Source organism: Austrofundulus limnaeus, unplaced genomic scaffold (genome assembly GCF_001266775.1).
Source record: "Austrofundulus limnaeus strain Quisiro unplaced genomic scaffold, Austrofundulus_limnaeus-1.0 Scaffold222, whole genome shotgun sequence".
Taxonomy (NCBI): Eukaryota; Metazoa; Chordata; class Actinopteri; order Cyprinodontiformes; family Rivulidae; genus Austrofundulus; species Austrofundulus limnaeus.
Window position 1 is genome coordinate 112,065 of NW_013952624.1, and position 22,103 is coordinate 134,167.

Here is a 22,103-nt window from a genome sequence, read left to right on the forward strand (position 1 = left end):
ATCTCAAACCATCTGCAATTTTTATTTTTTACAGGTGATAAAGGAACTCTCCATGCAGTATTTTGCACGGATGTACCAAACACTAATCAAAACAATTCAGCTGATGAGCTGACATTGATCGACACTAAACACACCTGAAACAAGCAAACAGGGGCTAAAGAATGTCAGCTGGTTTGTGGCAGGTGTTAAAATGAAGAGTATTCTTTTTTTCCCCCCAGTCTGCTAATAGTGCTGAAAAGCTGTGACAGCTGGCGCTTTATGATTCAGGATGGCAGGCTTGGCACAAGGGGCAGAAATATTTGATACTTTTAGAACAACTGATCACATCGAGCCTCGTCTGCATCTTTAGGTTGGGTTACTGCAGCACTGTAACTTCTGTCGGGCAGTCAGATTCACAAGGCTGTCACTGTAAAATATTATCATGGTTTAGGTGAGAATTACACCAGACCATTTGAAGGTTTGAAAATGTTGCTTATCGTGTAACGTGTGGAATAATGTTAGCTAAAGTATCTCCTCAGGGCTTGACTCAATAAGAGTTAAGCAACTGTTAATAATAATAAAAAAAAATTACCGAAGTAGATTGTGTTTTAGATTAGAAGGTGTTTCTCCAACTATCGTATTGATGTATTTGTAACAACTTCACAAATCTTAAAATCTGTTCTGGTTTTTGGTTTTGGTGCCTTGACCTAACAAAACGTATCTGGAGGAAGCCCTGTGTGTAATGTGTCAATCATGGAGGATAAAATCCACAGACTCGTCACAGTGCAGGTGTATTTAATCTGTTGCTGCTCGTATGAAAAACAAGGAAAACACAACTTAGCCGGCTTCAGTTTTTAGGCAACTAATAAATTAATTTAGAAGCTTAACATTTTGATAAATGTCTTCAGTGTTGTATAAAGTACCACAAAGTGATAATTGAGTAAAAGTACCAAAAAATTACTTTGGTAAAAAAGTTATTAAAAGTAAAAGCATTGATTTAAATTGAGCAGTTAGTCATCTATGCATTTTTTGGGGCGGTCACCTCCTAATAAATGTTATTACAGAAAATCTATGTCTTATTAAAATAATTAATTGAAGTTAAATTTATGATGCACTTGTCCAGCTATTTCAGTTTATATACATACTGTATATCTGCACAAACTTTTTCTCCAAAACGAAAATCTATCTGAGGGCTGCGGCCAAATGCAATAATATAATTCATTAAATACAAATACTTCTTAAGTACAGTCCTTTATTTTAATGATTATGTCCTGCTGGAGTGTGACATAATTTGTTTGTGTACAAACTAATGTGGTATCAGAATTTTATATATTTATACTTTTCATTCAACCACAATTAAATTCACTATGTAGGAGGCACAATATTTAGTTAGTATTTATTTTTTACAATAACAAGCTGGAATGAAAACAAGCAAAAATGAAATAAAAATAACGACTTTCTACTTCTTGCCTTTTTTATAAATGTAAGGAGTAGAAAGTACAAGTAATTGTGTGAAAATGTAAAGTACAAGTAAAAAGTAAGCTGAAAAATAATTACTCAAGTAAAGTACAGATACCCAAAAACTCTACTTAAGTACAGTAAGAAAGTATTTGTACTTAGTTACTTCACAAATCTGAATGTCTTAATGGGCCAGCTGTGACAGAGTGGTTTGGGGAGTTGTTCTGTAACTGGTGGGTTACTGGTTTAAACCCAGCTCCGTCTGTCTCAGTCATTGTGTCCTTGGTCAAGACACTTAATCCATCTTGCCTGTTGGTGGTGGTCAGAGGGTTTGGTGGTGCTGGTGTATGGTAGCCTCACCTCTGTCAGTCCTCAGGGCAGCTGTGGCTACAATGTAGCTTCCCATCATCGGTGTGTGTGTGAATGGGTGAACAGCTGAAGCACTTTGGAGTCCTTGGACTTGATAAAGGGCTATACAAATACAGACCCTTTACCATTTGTACTAAGAAACAACAGGCACAAATTCACCTGGGGCTTACTTTGTCTCGGTGGTTCGACAACCCTTTTGCTCAGACAGTTAAAGTTAAATTGTTTGAAATGTTTGGATTAGGATGACAACACTGAGATGGGAGTGATTCACAATTGAGATGAGCCAACAGTCAGTAAAGTCGTATCCATGGACATGCAGCCGGTGTCACCAGAGCAGATTGTAGCGTCTTAAGTATCGAATACCAAAACTCTGAGAGCACGGTTTTATTTTAAGGAGCATCTAACTGTCAGTGAAGCCTATAAATAGTAGGGGTGCGACGATACAGAAAATTCACTATTCGGTTCCTTACTTTAGTCTCACGGTTCGATATTTGTTTGATACAAAAAAGAAAAATTTCCATTCTCTTTTTAACTTGTAATTTATTTAAATTAAATACGAACATTTGTTTACCTCAAAAGTACAGTTTTTAAATTAAATGTTGCTAAAACGGCAAGTTTCTCAGTGAATCCGCGCTCAAAAATGTAGCCTAGGTGGAGCAGTCGAACACAGATCCACCGATCCTTCAACACAGAGCATCTTCAGAAGACAAGTTGATAAAATAAATTTAAACTATTGTATTGTGTATTGAACCTAAAGCTCTGTATTGAACGGTTTGATACGGGTACATGTATTGTTGCACCCCTAAGAAATAGATGTTTAAAAGCAATGTTTAATTTTAGGAAACATGGAAAATTATTTAACCACTCTGGATCAGTGGTTCCCACACTTTTTAGCTTTTGAACCACAAAATAACAGCAGCAGACACCTGTGCTCACAATTATTTTTGGTTGATTAACATTTGTATCAATTAAAATAAAGGGCATAGTCACAATATATTTATTATGCAACTTTTATTCATTTTAAGTACACTAACCTCATTCTTTAGTAACAACTAAGACAAAAATGGTTGTTAGCAACCATAACTTTGGGAACCACCGTTCTACATTTTAAAAGCATAATTAAATGCAGATGCTTTTCATAGTCACTCTTAGTGTGTATGTGTTCATTCATGTAATTTTAAAATGATCATCTTCGCCTGTTATAATGTCTAATAAATTCCATTATTACTGTAGTAATTTAATGGGATGTAATAATAATAATAATTCACACTTAATTATCAGGCATAAATACCTGTGTAGCATAGTTAAACTTGAAAAGCTAACATAAAACTCTTTCTATGAAAAGAAGAAGAAAACAAAATCCATCAGCTAGATTTTCCCCTCTGTACTCCCAGAGGTCCCACACCGGAGGAAAAACAACACGTGCAGGAAGTGAGGCGGCATGTTCGGAAAGCATTTAGTGGATCAATACGGCAGGCAGGAGAGAGGAAGGATGGCAGACTCAGACGGAGCGGAGAGGAAGAAAAGACACCCAGAGCCCAGGGGAGAGAGGGAGAGAGTCTCCGGGGAGCGGCCCGTGCGCTTTTCAAGAGTACTGTTACACATCTCGCTCAGGCTCGGTAAGAACATCCAACTCAGCAGCTCTCCCCCACTCGTCGGAGTCAAGCACACAGAGGCTCGGCGGCGTGAGGAGAGGTGAGTGAAGGAATGAGCGGGTCGTGTCGCCGCAGGGTCCCCGAGGCGACGGCGAGCTGGAGCGTCTGATCGGAACAGAAACACTCTGGATGTAAAGGATGACTTCCAAGCTAACGCTGCGCAGAGATCAGACCTGAACTGATTAATAAAGTCTTTCAAACTATTAACGCTTTGAAATTTATTATTTAATACATTAAAAAATCAATCATTTTGTTCCAGAAGACAAAAGTCAAACTTAAGATGCTTTATGGTTAAAAACCAACTCATATAAGTGGACAGCCTCAACAAATATTTCCATGTTAACCTGGATGTTTTGTTTCTTCTAACATTTATAGCAAAAACAGCATTTTAATAATCGTTTTGTGGTGCATTGGGAACATCATATTAACCACAATAACACATTATTTTAAAGCTTTACAATTTCTAGGTTGTTCTACTTAAATTATTATTAACTTAAATGACTGACTCTTTCAGGATATTCAGGATTTACAAGAAAAGTGCAACATGAAATTATGAAAATGCGTCTTTTGTGTTCTATCAATAACATATAATTGATTATTTTGAAAATGAATGAACTTGTAAATAAAATGGCTGTTGTGAAAAGTCACATGAAGGGTTCCCCCTCTCCAACCTGTTGCTCCAAACCTATAATGGAATCCCCTGGATACACATTTAACCCAGCAGATAGCCCAGTCCTCTCTAATAAAATGGTAAAATTGTTAGGAACCAAAGATTTGCAACATGCTACAAGAGTTAGCGTGTTAGCAGGTGAAATATATAGCGGTCTGCTCGCTAAGGAGGTGCTTTATTTTACACTATATCACATTCAATTTTGATTTTATTTTCATTCGCAATACTTGTGATTAAATTAAAATTTCATTCTTGACCCTAAGTGTTTGAAATCTGTAATCACGGTATCGACATGTTTCATTGTTTTCTATTTCCTTATTTATATCATTAACATTAACAGTATATAACTTATGTAGTATTATATAATAGTACATCTTTAAAATAATCTTTAAGCACTTTAGGCATCACAAGTAATAGTAATTGAATAAAAAATAAAAGAAAAGAAAAAAAATTGTGTGTTGCATTTAAAAATAAGGTTTATAAGACCACCAGAATGTCATACTGGCCCATTCAGAGTTCACTGTTACCAGATCATAATAAAATGTTTGAAGACGAAAGGAAACCAAGTTTTTGCATCTCAAAGGCAATAAATAAATAAATAAACAAATAAAAAATAAATAAAAAAAACTATTTCTGATACTTTCTCGTAATATTTGTTTCAGTGTTCTGTTGACCAAATTAACAAACCGACTGTTCAAGTTTTAATTCACACAAATAAAACCAGTGAAAAAATTAAATAAATAAATAAATAAATAAACACAAATAAGAAAATGAAAAAATGTTCAGTGCTCACCTTCCTTCAACATGCCAACTTTAAGACATTTCATAAAGCGACACGCCTGGCAGGACTTTCGTCTCCTCTTGGTGATCTCACATTCGTTGGTGGCCGGACAGCTGTACTCAATGTTCCCTGTGGAGGACCCAGAAACACACATTCATTTTTCTGTTTACCCGGGAAGATATGAATCAGAAAGGAGAAATTTTAAAAAGGCAGTGCAGATCACATAATAAATGGTGAAGAGAGAAATTCACAACACACTGAGCGATGACACGTGGCCGCACACCTGAGTGTGGTATTCCAAAGCAGGGCAGTTGAGTGGTGTTTTGATGAGACGTGTGAATCAAACACAAAGTCCCAACACTATTTAGATTCACAGATAAATAAGCTTCAAATGCAGACTTTCTGTTCAAACACAGCTAAGGAGTCCGGCTCGTGTTCTCCAGCAAAGACCAGGAGCTGCTGTTAGACCGGACAATCCAAGGCTCCCGTATCATGTAGCAAAGCTCGATGTATTATTCAAGTCGTGCCTTGATGGTTTTTTGGCTCAGAATGGAAATATTTCCTATGCAATTTAATCACTCAGATCCAAAAACAGCCAGAAACACAGACATATTGAATCTGCTGCCATTTAACCGATGCCACTAGTTCTCACAAGATTCCGGTCAGCTTCTTCTTTTTCCATTTTTTTAAGGTTCTGAATCATTTTGCAGTCAAAATCTGACACCGCCCCATAAATCCAACACAGTTCTGCGTCCAAAGCCTCCATATCCCATGATTGTTTAAACAAAGGTCCTTTAAGCCCAGAGATGCTTTATTGTTACCTAAAAACAGCAAACCAGGTGTTGTCTGTTGTAGATCTGCCAGCGCTGCATTTACCCCCATCCCTCAACACACTCCCATAACACCTACAAACACCCCCCAACCCCCCCGATGGTCAAGGAGAACGTGCCAACATTTGTCAGGATTGTTGGCATCAACGGTGCCAGCAGGGTCACAGGCACAGTCAGGGGTCCGGGGGAACCATGCCAGCACGTTGGCAGAGTCTGCGGCAGGATTTAGTGGAGTTCAGTTAAAATGAGCGGAGAAATTCCAGTTCACTGCAGAACTCCTGTGTGTTCCAGTTCAAAGAACAGGCAGCACTTTTCCCACACTACGTTGGGGGAAAAAACAAACAACAACAACAAAAAACATACAAGGATGTTTCAGCTCTCTAAGGCTACGTTCACACTGCAAGTCTTAATGCTCAGTTCCGATTTTTTGAAAAAATCCGATCTTTTTGTGTGAACGTTCACATTACATTTTAAATGTGACCTGCATCAGACCCCTGTGTGAACGCTACACAGCACTGATGTGACACGCATGCGCAGTAAAAAACGTGACGTCTCATCAGCCGGCTTGTTTATTTACAGAGCTAGCATGGATGCTACATATTACACATCGAATCGGAAGTTGTTGTTTAATCAGAGCCGATTAAATAATTATCTGACATGCTTCTTTAGTTCAGTGTTTATATCTGAACCTGCCTCTGACTGGGATGCTCCAGTGAAGCTTTTTTTTTATGAACGAAACTACGAGCTGGAAAAAAGTATCGACCGAGTAGCTAACTTTAGGATCGATACTCTCTGCGACCCAGGCTGGACGTCGTTATTATCATACTATCTACGTGGAAAATGAAAAGTAAAAAGATGAAGCAACTGGACTTATGTTTTGGAGCTGTAAACACACGGAGCTACAGATTTAAACAGCGAGACTTGAGGTTAGTGTCTTATCGGTCCTTCACCCCCTCCTCCTGATGAAAAAGTCAGATGAATGTGACATGAGCGTTCACACTGCAGTCACTTTGAAAACATCAGATATGTATCCGATTTAAAACCACATACTGAAACGGCATGGGTCGGATTTGAAAAAATCGGATTTGTCTCGTTCAGACTGTCATAAAAAAATCGGATATGAGTCAGATGGGTCAAAAAAATCGGATTTGGGTCGGATTTGCCTGCAGTGTGAACGTAGCCTAGTGTTCCAGGGACCAAGGAATTTAATCTCATCTGTTCTTTTAATTTAATGATTTGTTGGATTTTTTTAATTAAAGCAACTGGCAAAGGGGGTCCCATGTAAACCCCCCCCCCCCCCCCCCCCCCCCCAGCATTATATTTGGGGTGAGGGGCAAGAAATAAAGAAGGGCAGGTTTTGACACTGGTGACGTTAGTAGCCAGAAAGGTGATACTTCTGGAAGGCTGAGAAGAAAAGTTCTCCACTTGGAGAAAATTTGGTTTATTTTGTCAAACTTGTAGAATAAACTTTAGTAATAAACACTTTTTTTCTTTTGTATAAGCTATTTTACCACCTGCTGTTTTGTTTTGCCCACCTTCTATGGGTTCTTTTTTTTCTGTATACAAAGCCCATCCGGTGACATGGGGTTAAAAATAATCTGGAGATAATTTTGAGCAGCTCTGTCTCTTTGAGAGCGATACAAACACGTCATAGTCAGATTATATAAGAACGTGTTCTTTTTTTAACTGATCAAAGGTACCCCACATTCATTAATATTTTGTGTACGCTTAATCCAAAGAGTATACCTCCATGGTTCAGTCTAAACCAGGGGTCTGCAACCTGCAGCTCTGAGGCCACATGTGGCTCTTTGGTCCCTCTGCAGTGGCTCTTTGAAAATGTGACCAAACATAACAGATTTCTTTGTTTTGTTTTTTATACCCACAACAGAAATCAATTTGTATGCAAATATGTGATCCATAATACAAAAAGTAAAACATGTTAGCTCATGCTAGCCTGTTGCTTACTTAAAAATACTAATTTCTTTCTATGATCTGTCTCTCAAATCCATCAGAATTACCTTTAAATAATTTGAAGACTACATAATGATAAAAATTAGAAACAAAATATGCCTGAATAATTCAGTTGTACTAGTTTTTAATAAATTCCGTGTAAACTATGTACAGCATTTTTTTTGCTTACATGAATACGGTCTTTTTATTTGTCCTGATGTGTATAGTTATAAATAATATGATAATAAAAACAACATTTTTTTAGTTTTATAATGTCACCTCCACTGACCGTAAAGGTTTCTGAAAAGGCCTTGAGAAGGTCCACGGACCACTAGTTGATAATCACAGTTGTAGCTTGTTTTGCAGCTCCGGACACATTTTATTAGTGGGACAAGGTGCACAAATGGCTCTTTTGATCATAAAGATTGCAGACCCCTGGTCTAAACAGTTCATTTTTCATAGTACTAGTATTTACGAGATGACAGTGAACGCCCTATGAGTGTGTCAGTAAATATTTTTTACAGTGAACTCTGACTCTTCTGCAGCAAAGGCACAGGTTTTTTATTTATTTATTTATTTTAACAAAAACACCTCCATTCATTACCTGTAGCTGCAACATATAATGCTGAGAATTACTTCATGACTAACCACAAGTAACCAAAGTATGCCATTCATATTAAAATAAAATTTATTAAAACTTGTCCATGTAAACAATCAACAGTCTCCGCATAGAAATGACTGCATTGATGGTTTGCACATCTTTGCTGATTGTTTACCTTGATCAAAACAACCTGTGTGTGTTTGAGAGTTTGGTGTGTGTGGTTTTGGGTTGGCTGTGGGACTGTGAGGCTTCTATAGACTTAAATGGCTTCCCTCTAAAAGCCCACCGTCGGCGTCCCCTCTTAGTTAATCAGGTCTCGTGTCCACCTTATCCCTCAAAGGACATTTCAACCACTCTAATATCCTTCCTTAACCTCTCTTATTTTCCCTCTAAATTTTGATATATTATTATGCCATGCTATTATCCACGCGCTCATCTCGGACCTCTCCTTGTTCTTCTCCTTTACCGAGGCCGGGACACCCCCCGTTCCCCCCCCCCCCTTTTCTGATTACCATTCCATTAAAGCAGCTTCTCCTTTCTGCGAATGAGCCACCCTGTCCCTTGTCCCTCTGCATTTATTTAGAGGACTCCTCAAAACCGTCCTTTATTTTATCCCCTCTGTGTCCCCTTCGTCTGTTATTGCCCCCGCCGGCACGTGATCGAGCTTCTAATTGTGCCCCCCCTGATCTCCTATCCTTTGCTTTTGGGGCTACAGAGGGCTCAGAAACAAAGAACAGATCCAGGCCGTTTTTCTCGTCTCTTGACTTTTCTTCCAATAAAACGCCTGGCTCTTAATTACAGTCACCCAACACTGATTGTTATTGACTGAAAGTCCCGTGGCTCAGGACGAATGACGGACACATTAAGCTCATTACAAGCCTGTCCTTCTCAAAGAGGAGCACAAGGAAGAGGAAGAAAAACACACATGGGCAAAAACGGCACAAATTTGTTTTATTTACAGTCCTCGTTGTGCGAGACCTGGCCCACTTTTAACTGAATTAATATTTATTATTATTATTGCAACACACGGACAGAATAATTACTCTGAAAAATATTTTATTTATGTCTTCAAATGGTTTAAATGGGACATCTGTTTTTAACACAAGAGAGTTAGGATGTAGAACTTTGAGTTTTACAGGTTATTGCCACAATTTGTTAAAGAAAAATACACTTTTAAAATACTTTACTTCAGCTCATAATTATGCAGATATAATAAGCTCAATGACTGATATTCGGTAAAGAAAAACAGACATTTGAAAATGCATCTCATTTGTCCTGAGTCTTATGGTTTTGCTACTTTTTTATTTTTTTTTACATTTTCAAGTTGTGTTTAGGAAATGCTGCAAATACTGCTCCTGTATAGGCTAATCATAAACACATTGGGAATTTATATAAAATGGAGTTTTGTCTTAAAAATGGACAAAATATCTGCCAAAAAATAAAAATAAATAAATATATAAAAATCTGGTCACTCTTAAATCTTGGTTAGGGCTCCTTGGCTTCCCGTTTTATTTCATTTTGGCAATCACAATAAACTACATTTAAATAAAAGTGCCTCAACATTCGATATAAACTAGAGTTATTTATTGAATTGCACTGGGAGCCACGTTTACTCAAAGCAAACAGCTTAGGGGCTGGACATCGGGGGTCGGCCTGATAATGAGGAAACACAGCATTATGGAAAAGCACAAGTGTTAACATCTATTACCTTTTTAATTTGTTTATTTTGCTCTATTTAAATTAAAAATGTTAACTGAATTAAAATCAATTTTTTATTAAATGCATAAAAAATAGATATTTTTTAAAATTAGTCATTGGCCAGACTGATGTCACCCACGGACCAGATGTGGCACGTGAGCCACCAGTTGAAAAACCCTGATTTTAACAGTTATGAGCAATTTTGTGCCACTGGTAAAATGTCTTATTTTAAATCTAGCTTTATTCTAATATACTTCACTCACATCATAGTATTTTTATTACTAAGCATTTAGTTATGAGAGGCATTAAAAAGGACATCCTTTAATAAGTCGCCCTTTTTTTTGTTTTTAAAGAAAACTAAGTCATCGAAATTTAGTCCAGCTTAAATTACCCTGCGACTCATGGAAACAGTAAAAGGTTTACAGCAAGTAGTGATTCAGTCGCTATCAGCCACAATGACCATAAAACACTCGTCTTAAGTCTAAAATAAAACACGTTTCAGTGAATGAACTGCATAAAATTACTTATAAGCTCTCTTTGATCTGTGGGTTGGAAAGCCCTTAAATGTGTAAAAATGTAAAGAAGGGAAAATAAAATGAAATTCGGGGTACTTATACTTTATATTCTGAAACTTGTGTAGGAATGGAGCATTTTGTTGTTCTGGTGCCTTTACATCAAATGTTTACCAACTAAGGAGTGAGAATGGGAGGAATAATACCTTGTATCGTCCTTTTGAAAAAGGCTTTGCAGGCCTCACAAGATGCCACCCCATAGTGGTACCCCGAGGCCACGTCCCCACACACCAGGCAGAGCCTCTTGGGAATGGCGTTGAGCATGTACTCGCACTTGATTGGCGAGTCGTCCACCATGCTGCCGGCGCACTCCTCGTAGCGACGCAAGCAGGCGCTCCCGCCCCCGAGCATGCCCGGGTTGAACATGGGCGGCGAGTCTAGGGCGTGCGAGCGCCCGCCTGTGCCGTTGACGTAGCCGCCGCTGGCGTCCGAGTTGCCGCTGGGGCTGTGGTGGCTGCCGGTGTCCACGAGCGAGGAGGAAGGACTGGAGGGCTCGGTTTTGACGTAAGAACCGCAGCTGGAGGAGAGGTGTCGGTCATCAGAGGGCATTCTGGTTAGCAGGCTGAAACAGAGAGGAGAGTTCAGTTCAGAGAGCAGGGACAATCCTTTCTTCACATGCTAATCGAAGCATATTTTTCAACACAGAAGAATAATCTATCTTCAAGATAATCTTTTGTCATTTAATGTTAAAAAAAAACTGTGTGCGTGTATTTTTCCTCACCCAGGAGACATTTCAATATAACAAATCAACTCACTTTTTTAAACAAACCCCTTGATATTGTCACTACCRACAAATATCTTGGAATTACTTTGGATTCTCATTTGACTTATCATGATCATGTACATGTCTTAACCAATAAGTTGAAACAGAAATTATACGTTTATTCAAAAATTAGATCCAATCTGACATTTTCTGTTTCAAATATCTATCTTCATGCCATTATACTCTCAACCATGTCGTACTGTTTACCTGTTTGGTCTCTTACAACAAATGAAATCTTAGAACACATAGTTAGGCTCTACAACAGGGCCTACAAAATTCATAAAAAACTTCCTGGTTGGACTCATCACTGTACAGTTCTTTCATTGTCTGATGCCTTGACTTTTCAGAATTATGTTTTGTATAGTGGTATTAATTTATATTTTCAGATCTTCCAAGGTGCCAATTATGGAACTCTCTGTGCATTGCTGCCCAAATCAAATTCTGGAAGTGGTCATTCAACTAGATCTGTTACAAAAGGACAACTGACATTACCAACTTTTAAAAACTGTTACGGCCAGAGGTCTTTCTTCTATGTTTATACTAAAGCATGGAATGACATTCCTCAAAACATAAAGTCCATTTCAAAACTACAGTCCTTTAAGAAGAATCTTGTCTGCCATCTGCTGGACACTTTTTGTTGTGCTCATATTTAGACATCCTATTTTGCAAATGCTGCCTTTTTGAAATTTGGTATGCTTGTTTGTCTTTGTGTCTATGGTGTATAATGATGTGATTGTGATGCCGTAATTCTGAGTGTTTTCTGTGCTGCAGAACAGGAACCTGATGTAAAGCAGCAATTATGCTGAGTCAGGCTTGATTTTTAGTTATCTTTTCCTGTTGAATCAATAAATCAAATCAAATCAAATCAAATCAAATCAAGTGTGCTTGTAAGATGTGCTGCTTTTAAACATCATCGCCCCATCGCTCTGAGAAATTCATCAGCTGATCTGAGTTTGATAGATCATCCTTCAGACACAACTATTAAAGTGTTGGAATGCCATGTGACAAACTGCAGCGGCTTATTCCTCGCAGGCAAAATGGCAACTAACGACCCTGTCAACAGATGCTCCATACATCTTGAACAATGCCAACAATTGGTCGGCTGCCAGAAGTAAATGAATGAGTGAATGAATGAAACTTCAGAAAGCAGTTAATGGATGGAGAGAGGTTTTACACTCAGCATATCGAGGATTAAAAATAATTAGCTGAATCAATAGTCCTGGTTATTTCATCAGCGCCGGGTTACGGTAATTTGACGTAGCAGAATTTAAGGCCGTTGCACTTATTCACACACACACATGCTCACGAGGAAATATTTCAGTACAACGGTTATTTTAAAAATGAATTGAGTGAATGCAAACAGAACAAAATGAGACGACTGATATTATTAAAAAGATACGAGTCTTTCAGCTCATGATTTAACAAACAGCAGAACAAAAGTCGAATCACATGGTCAGTTTTAAAATAAATACATTTTATTCAAGCATTTTTACACATATTTTTAGATTTTCAGTGCATGCATGTCAGCAATAAATCATATAACATACTTTTTATGTATGCTGTATGTTTATATCATGCAATCATTTCTATTAAAGTTATTGGTTGTGTTTTTGTGCGCTTTTTTAGTGTTTTAGCAACGGATCAAAACCTGCTATAGTTGCTGTACTTAACCTACAGCTGTCAGCAAAGACTGCAAATTATAAAGCTAGACCCAGTTCTGGATTCTGGAAGTCAGAAGGGGACCAGTGTCCTCACAGGCTGGTTTACATTCATGTAAAGAAATAGTACAGTGCCCTTTAAAACACATATTTTAAAAAATCATCTCAGGTATTTTGTTTTAGTTGTTGGTTAATGTAGTTTTTACCATTCTGCTGTATGTTCAAACATTCGTTTTTCTAATAAGTTTAGATGTAATTGGTTATTTTGTGCCAAGAAGAAAGTTTAGGCAGCATTTTAACTTCGTTGTTGCTAGTAGAATAACAAGACCAAAACATGGCAGTGCCTGTAAACTGGGTCCTGCTCTCGCATATATACTAAAACATCAAGTCTTCCCGCCTTCACCTGTGGTTGGGAACAAAAACCAGCTGGAACAGTTTTACAGAAGATGCCATGTTGTATTTTTGGAACCAGAGTCTGTGCGCTAGCAAATATGAGACTTTATACCCCGCCTACTTAGAAGAAAAGTTTATACTTGAATGAACAGTGTCAAGGTGAGAACTGTGTTTTTATTTTGTAACAAGGGCAACGTTCTGTTTGTTTACATGAAAGGGGCGGGACTTAAAACTTGGCTTCAACTTCCAGGTTTTGCTCCAATGTTTGTGACCCATCACATCGAAACGAGGATTAAGTCTAAAAGTTGTATGTGGAGAAATGGGCAGATATTGTGTTTTGATTTAAATGCTTGCAAAAATTACATTTTGTCAAAATATAACAAATGTTTTATCAATGTATCATTTCAATGAACTGTCTGAAATATCGTAAAAAAAAAATTTGAAGCACTTTTTTGAGCATTAGCAACCAAAAACTTGATTTGGAGGAAAAACTTAAAATGTTGAGATTTTCAATGTGAGCTATCAAAGCATTTGTTTCTTTTAAGATGAGAAATCTCAATATTCAAATACGCATTGAGGTTTCCTTTTTCAAATTACATAAAAAATCCTCATTAAAACGACATAAAATAAGGATTCAGACCAAATATTTATGTATTATTGTAACCAACAAGACAAATTATATAATATCTCTGGATCTACTAATGATATCAGGATGATCAAAGTATCAAAATATAGCTTTTAAAAGGCAGGAATCTGAAAATATGATTAGGTCATTTTGACCAAATTTGACTTAATCTTCATTTTGACATGATGGGTCACATTTATTCTTTACACATTATGTTCTTACTGGCTTCAATTTCCTACAAAACAACACTTGGTATTAAAATGCATGTTTATGTCTTAAAGCATAAACTGAGGCCTTAAATACCTTTTAAGTCCCTTTAAATTGAACTTGTTGAAAACAGCAGTGAAAACTAGTAAAAATAGTTTTGTTTTTTTTAGGGGCTGCTCATTTTTAAAGTGTGCTACTGTAGTTAAGAGTATATTCTCCCTGTTTTGCAATTGTGTAAAGCCAGTAACTCATCAGGCTCCAACAACATAAAACTTTAAAGTGCTAACGGAAAGAGGCTGGAGGGAGCGAGGAGCAGATAGCCTCTACCCCCTGAGCTCAGATCGGATCTATTGATCCCCTGCTTCCTTCCTGTTTAAGGAGGAGGCATGAAAAAATAAACCCTCCTCTTACGGGTCCCAGACATTCCTTATGCATTTTTAATCAGCCAAGACTGTTAACACAGTGCAAGATGGAGCGATACAACGTTATGTTGGGTCTTCGTTGCTGGGGCTGTTGCGGTTGATGAAAAATTCACAGGACTCGTGTTAAATCTTGCTGGAGATCAGCGTGTGCCCAGAGTGAGCGGCGAGGTATAATTTCTGCCGTCTGAGGGAGGTGCAGAAAGCAGCGTGGCAACAGTTAATACATCATCTTAGCCAGATAGGGGGAATCCCTGTGGAATAGTACATCGTGGCATATGTAAAAAGTAGTTCATTCCACACTTAGCACAAAGCAACACTGGGGAGATGTTTTTTTTGTTAGGTTTTTAATGAAAATTTCTAATGGGTCCTTTCAAATCTGTCCAAATGAAATAATGGCACGAGCCGCCAATTTGTGCAGACAGAAATAGCCGCGTGGTTTGATCATTTAGTTTTCCTGTTAATATTAGAAAAGAGAGACGAGAACCTCTTCAACACGTCTCACTGCGTAGGCAGGCGCTTAAAACGCAACCTAACGGGCTTGTGTTTGCTCCGCCGCGCAGAAAAATGGCCCAAACGGAGGTGGCGACTCGTCAGATGGACGTGAAGGTCGCCTGCCTTCGCTGTTCCGCTGCCTCGAGACGGACGGGTCCCGCTGTGGACGCGGGTTTCCGTCTGTCCGTCACGCGGTGAGAATGAGACATCACTCCCGTGTGGAAACCACAGAGCTGTCCACAGCGGTTCACATGACAAGAACACATGCTCGAATCAGTGACAGCTTCTGGTTTTTTTCTTTTTGAGCAAAACGAGTGTGGAAAAAAAAGAGTCCCCCACAGCTGAACGATCTGAAACTCAAACCTTTGCACTATTTAAGGCTGCACTTCTCAGGCCTCCTATTTTACATTTATATAAAATATTGCATTTTCCCAAGCAAGGATAAACATTTTTGTTCAGCTTGGGGGTTCAGTTTGTAGCGAACGACGCAACGTAAATCACCGCACAGTTGAACATGGAAGCACAGAAGGACAGAGGCAAAGGAGCCATGCATGAAATTAGTTCATTAATCTTTCGATGATAGGCTGTCCTTGTTTGGGGCAAACTCTATCAGCTCGAAACTGAGCGGCCCCTTACCGCCTGACACACAGATTACGCTGTTAGTCCGCGGCTGCCGTGTCGGGGAGGGAAACGAGCGGTCACGCCGAAAAGTAAACGGGGTGAGAGTTAAGCAGGAACGACGACGACACGTGGGGGGGACACGCCGCGTTTGGCGCAAACGAAGGTGGTCGACGTCACGAGTAAACTTACTGATTTCCTTCAGTCGATACATACCGCTTAAATGTTCTGAAATGAAACAATCATGTTTAAGATCAGAAACCTTCAATAAACTGCTTTAAAATGTAAAAATGCTGCGTGGAAAACTTCCAAAGTTACAGAACCCTAATTTTTTAAAAATTCTTCTGCTAATGCTTACTGCTACTTTTAAACAACTTTTGTCAAAACTAAATTATTATTATATATTCGTTCTCGTCTTTAGCGTTTCAATATGTTTACGTCCAAAAGAAGCTTCCAGCAGATTCTTTTTAATTCTATCTTCATCGTAGACGTCTTAAGTGTTGGAAAACATTTTTATAAGTTGTTTAAAATGTCATAGCGTGACCTCGGCTGGGCCTTTCATTAAATGATATGTAAGACAGAAGAAATTGACTTTTGTTGCCTATAAATGGTGCAAAAGTTTTTTTATCTTGTTATTTTTTCCATGCTGTTCCATAAGTTTTTGTAATTTCATTTTAGCATTTTTCCACATGAATCAAGACAAGTTTAAAAATATTAATTTTTCAGTTTCCTCCTTTTAATCTAGTAATAATTCGCTCATTAAATTATGCAAGTATTGTGGAAGCAGGTCATGTAAGGGTTCTTTAAATGGAAAGCAAATGAATTCTTTTCTGAACCTGTATGAGTTCTTAAAGTTTAACAGAATGTACATATTCTTTTACCTTTTATGCTTGTTATAAGCAGCTTTTAACTGAGAGTACCCATCTTTAGGAAGGCAGATTTTTCCTGCAGTGATTGATTGAGAACAATGATCTTGGCAGACCTACCGGTAGTTGAATTTCTGCTGAAGATTACAGATTTGTATTTTAAGTTTTAGAAACTCTAACACAGTGTTTCGACAAAAGTTTCATCAATGATGGATCCACCGACTGAGTTCTAGTAAAGCTGCAGTTTAAACTGCAACAAACTAATTTGATTTTCGCACGATCCGCTCACTCTGTGTAATATAATTTATAAAATATTACAGGTAAACTGATTATTGTTTAAGTCCAATTGACAGCATTACTTTGTCATTTAGAATAAGGAAACAAAACTTATTATATTAGCGCGTTTTGGAGAAGGGTGGTATTAAATAAGTCCTGTTGAATTTATTTTCTTGTCTTATTACATAATGTTTGTTTTGTATTTTATCCACGTTTGAAATGAACTTGAACAACTAAAGAAGGAACTTAGCGGAGAGCTCCAGAACTCGTTTAAAGCGTGAGAACTTTCACTTTTACACTCAATATTTATAAAGTTATCGCGTTCCCAGTGGTAGGGTTACACTGCATAAATATACTTTGTTTAATTTTCTCTCTCACACACACACACTCACACACATGTGCACACACAGAACTACCAGCATATGGCCTCTTCAATGTCACAGCCACGAGGAGAGATTGCACAGATTTCCCTCATGGATGATGTCTCCTTACCTGGAGTATCACCCCCCCCCCGCCCATCTCCATACACATCCACCACCTCCAGGAAATTGCTCTCTCTGCAAAGTCAAACACACCCCTAACTGCCTTTTAAAAAGAGACAGAAGAAGGAGAGGTTACCAGGGAGAAAACGAAGAAAGAATAAACGAGCAAAGACTTAAGCCGTCATTGGGAATCAGAGGGGGGCTCATGAGGGACAGTCGCAATATTGATTTCATAAATAAACAGAGATGGCCATCGATCCTAATGTTATTTTGCATTTCAATTACTGCCCAGAAACATAACCTTCAAACGTCTGCTCCTCCACAGTAATAACATCCACTGATAATCACAACCCAGGCTTGTTCGCCACAAATTGGCTTTTTCTCCCGCCCCGCCTTCCCCTCCACTTTTCTTTTTCTTTTACTTTTTTTCCCTTATTCCTCAAACGTGTAAATGACACAACTTTGCATTTGCCTAATGGTATTAGTGCCCGGGCAGAATTTCAAGCGAGACTCGGGCAGATACAGTACGCGCTCCGGTCAATCGACACGATGCAAATGAACGTGGCGAAGAGGAATTAAGTTCACAACGCGAGACCTCGCGGAGCTGCGACGAGGCCCATTAAATTAAACATGGGGCCTGACCCGCACTCCATGATTACCGCCTCTGCCCCGTGCACGTATGTGTGTGTGTGTGTGTGTGTGTGTTAATTTAATCGGATCAATAAAACAAACTCATGAGAAGTTTGCTGCTGCCGGTGCCGAACACAAGAAAAGAAGGCATTTGTCTGCATCCTTGTGAACTCAGTCAGGCTGCCTAAAAGGAGGGATTTGTATGGGGGTGGAGTGGGGGGTGGGGGGTCGTGACTTGTTATGAAGTTGTTTCACATCTCATCTTTTCACAGTGGACCAGCAGAATCGCTGCTTCTTCCCACGAAGCAGCTTTTAATAAATAGGAGAAAAATAATTTTGATCATTTTTCTTCTTAATTTCATAAAAAAATTAAAACTGACTGTAAAGCAGGGGTGACATTTCTTCATTTTTGGTTAGATTTTATGGGTCGAATCATCCAAATAACAATCAAAACTGGGATGAATCACATGAAACTTTTTTATATCATATTTTGTCATAAATGGTTATTTTATGTTTTGTGCAAAACCATGAATCAAAACTTTAAAGCAGCTCAGATGATGGATTTTTTTTATGTTAAGTGGAAATAAACCTTTTTTATATTTGCTTTTTGAGAACACACCAACCATGACAACATATTTACCTCCTGTAGACACTGAATACCCCCCCCCCCCCCACTTTTTTAACATGACATCCATCATATTTCATGTCAGTTCTTCCATCTGGTGTAAAACTTCGTGTTTTAGCATTTGAAGAGAATGAAGCAACAAGCGATGCAAAAAATTGTTTATTTAATTAATCGGTTTTTCCTAAATTACTTGTTTATATGTTGCTAATAGGTGGGGGAAAAGAGATAAAATAAAAAGCGTGTGTCAGGTTGTTTTTTAAACTTTTTTTTAATGAATATAATGAAAATGCTTTAAAAAGTCCAGACAAGGAGCAGATTTTTATCTACTTCTCCTCACAGATGGAATCAGGTGTCGGTGCAGTTAAAAATAGATCTCAGGTCTGAGTGGGATTTGTATTAACATGCACATATATGTGTGTTTTTAACTGGGACTGTGTGCAAACACTTGACAGCTTAAACACACAACCACACATAAAACAAGGCAAAAAAAAATACATAGGGCGATTTACTGGAGCGGAGTGTTTTTAAACTTGTGACATTTGATTAGAAAAGCAATTATTAAATAGATTAAAGAATTAATAATTTCCAAAAATAACACACACACACATAAGGGAATAAATTTTGTTTGTGTTTTGAAGTGTAATATAAAAAAATTTCAGGGAACCTTTAAAAGCTGAGCAGGAGAAATATCACTGAAAGTAAATTTTGTATTTGTAACCTCAAGCTCAGATTTTGTTCTTTACAGGTGAAACTATAAAGTGTTTCAATATTAGCTGTGCACAAAATTACATTGATTACTTCTAAAAGCAGCAGAAATGGCTCTAATTTGAATATTTGATGAAGTTTTAATCAGGTAATCCAGATGATTAGTCCATCAGTGGCGTTTGTTTCTTTAGGTGTCATCAGACCTCTCACCTCAGTCAAACGAGGGCAGGGGGGCACCAACACACAACGCAGCGTTGCATGTTTTTAATCTCACAGATTTCCTGTTGGCAAACATGTTTGATGCCAGGTGGTGAAACGAAGAAGGCTGGGATTAACGACAGAAATGTCAAGACAGGACGGGAAAGTTTCAGCTGCTCCTTAAGGAAAAGCAGCAGAGAGGAGGGATTCTGGAGGAAGAGGTGGGCCATAAAACAAACAAACAAAAAGGCTGCTTTTTTAAATGCGTTGACTCAGTTTTATACCCACATTTATCCAGGGTCAGAGGTTAATAACGTCCTGTTAATAACATTTGACTGACATGTTTTACTGTAAACAAATTCATTTGGATCAGATTTCTGATGCAGAAAAACAAGAATACATTTTTAAATATCTATAAGAACAATATTGTTGATAAACGTAAAGCATTAAGAACGATACATTTATGTTTTTAATTAAACAGATTCATTAGTGCTAAGAGATTAAAACTCTTCATTAAAGCAAACATTAACTTTCATTTTAATGTATTTTTTTCTCCATTACTTGATAAACCGAGCTTATAAAATTACATTTATGTTCTGCTTTAACTATCCTGTGCTTTTAACAACATGGCTGAAACTGTGTGTTTTTACTGCTTTTAAAATTCACAGTAACTTATTTCTTTAAATGCTGTCGCGCCATTTCGAGTAATGGAAGAAAAGTGTCGAAATAAATAGTTTTGCATGCAAGAAACCAGTAACTGTCTAAACGTGCAAAGATTTGTTTGATACGTTTCCAGATTTGAGCGTTTCCCACATTTAAAATTACTTTAATTAAGCATTTTTCCCCCCCGAAGGCTGAAATCGTTTATCTTATTTCTGTAAAACATGCAAAGCAGGTCAAATCAACCCAGTCCCAACTACGGTTCAGAACAAAGTGATGGCCACTGACAGCTTGTCCCCGTCCAATCAGAGCAGAAAAGACATTCAAGAGATCATGATGATGCTCCCAACTGAGAAAAATGTTGCACTTTTCCTTTAATCAGTGTAAAACTGCCTCACTTTGAAAACTATTCCAAAATGCTTGTAGCACTTTATTATGGCAAAGACTACTGATGCTATGATTTATGATGAGTTATTTTTTTTCCAAAACACAAGCTAAAATTTTTAAAAAGTTGTTTTTTTTCCCCCTTTTTTTATTGGTTTACAAAGAACTCAAATCTTATTGTGAAATCTTTATGTTGCAGCTTAATAAAAACGAAAGGACACTTTAACTATGCATCATTTCTTTAAACTGCACAGCTGCAAACTCTGATTTCATGTCTGCAAGCCGCTGCATTAAAGTAGTTCTCTAGAACTCGATTGATATTTGCCTCTGGCCCCCGAAGTGGACCGGGACAGCTTTGGGACTCCCTGCAGGCTTCAGATCAGCTGTCCCAAACAGAAAGCTGCACACGAGGAACACCTCACCCTTTCAAATGTTTACTCATTAAATGTTGTCATAAATGCAAATAAATGAGGAGTTTTGAAATGAAAACAAAACCAGAGACGATGGCCTTCATGCCGGTCTGAACAATGAAGGAAGTGATGATCTGAAACTAATCAAAAAACAATAAAAATGAGTGAAGGGAAGCACTCACTGGTTGTGGTAGCAGAGAGGGTCTGGGATGCACAGTTCAGAAACATCCATCAGTCCAAGTTAAGCATTCCAGGTGTTGCAATAAGGAGAAAAAAAAGGCAGAAAAGACAAAAAAAGAAAGAAGAAAAAACTGTAGGAGGAGATCAGTTCTGGAGTCTCCACATTTCTTCACAAAAAATGACAAGTCAGCACTTCCTGTGTGGTGTCTCTTTTCCTCCCTCCTCTGATCAGCACACACAAAACAATAATAAATAATAACAGTAAATAAAAATAAAATAAAAAAAACTTCTTCTTGCTCGGAACAACGAACTCCAGTCGGCACAGATGCTCCGGATCAGGAGTGCTGAGGATCAGAGGAGTTTCACCAAGACAGAGAGGACAGAGTTAAGCAAAAAACAATAAAATAAAATAAAATAATCAAACAAATAAAAACAAAAAAGGAAGAAGGCAGAGACGACAGAAGAGGAGTTGGAACGAAGGAGACGGCGGGACAGATAGTGCGAGCAGAGCGATACGAGGCAGATGGATGAAGAGGAGCAGCAGCAGTGAGAGAGCAGTCAGTGAGGAGACTGAGGCTCCATTGAAAACAAGGAGGCTCTTTAAGAGGAGAAGGAGCGGCTGCTGCAGACGGGGGCTGACGGGATTGGTCGGTTTTAGGGAGGCTGTCCTGGCAGCGGCCAATGGGAAGAAAAGATTACTGAGAGACGGACAAGAAGCCTGTGTCCATTCACAAGGGACACTGGCAGACCCCCTGATGGACAGATGGGTAGATAAATTAATGGGTAGGTAGGTAGGTAGGTAGGTAGGTAGGTAGGTAGGTAGGTAGGTAGGTAGGTAGGTAGGTAGGTAGGTTGTTAGGTAGGTAAGTAGGTAGGTAAGTAGGTAGGTAGGTAGGTAGGTAGGTAGGTAGGTAGGTAGGTAGGTAGGTAGGTAGGTAGGTAGGTA

General features: G+C 38.3%; 1 protein-coding gene across 1 annotated transcript in view; it reads right to left on the minus strand.

The window, feature by feature from the left end:
* LOC106525281 (steroid hormone receptor ERR2) overlaps positions 1 to 22,103 on the minus strand; it is a gene marked incomplete in the record, with an annotated part of 121,564 nt that overhangs the window by 30,738 nt on the left and 68,723 nt on the right. Inside the window, 3 exon segments of the mRNA XM_014019457.1 lie at positions 4,925 to 5,041; positions 10,710 to 11,125; positions 21,160 to 21,501. Coding sequence (XP_013874911.1) covers positions 4,925 to 5,041; positions 10,710 to 11,125; positions 21,160 to 21,209 — 583 coding nt within the window.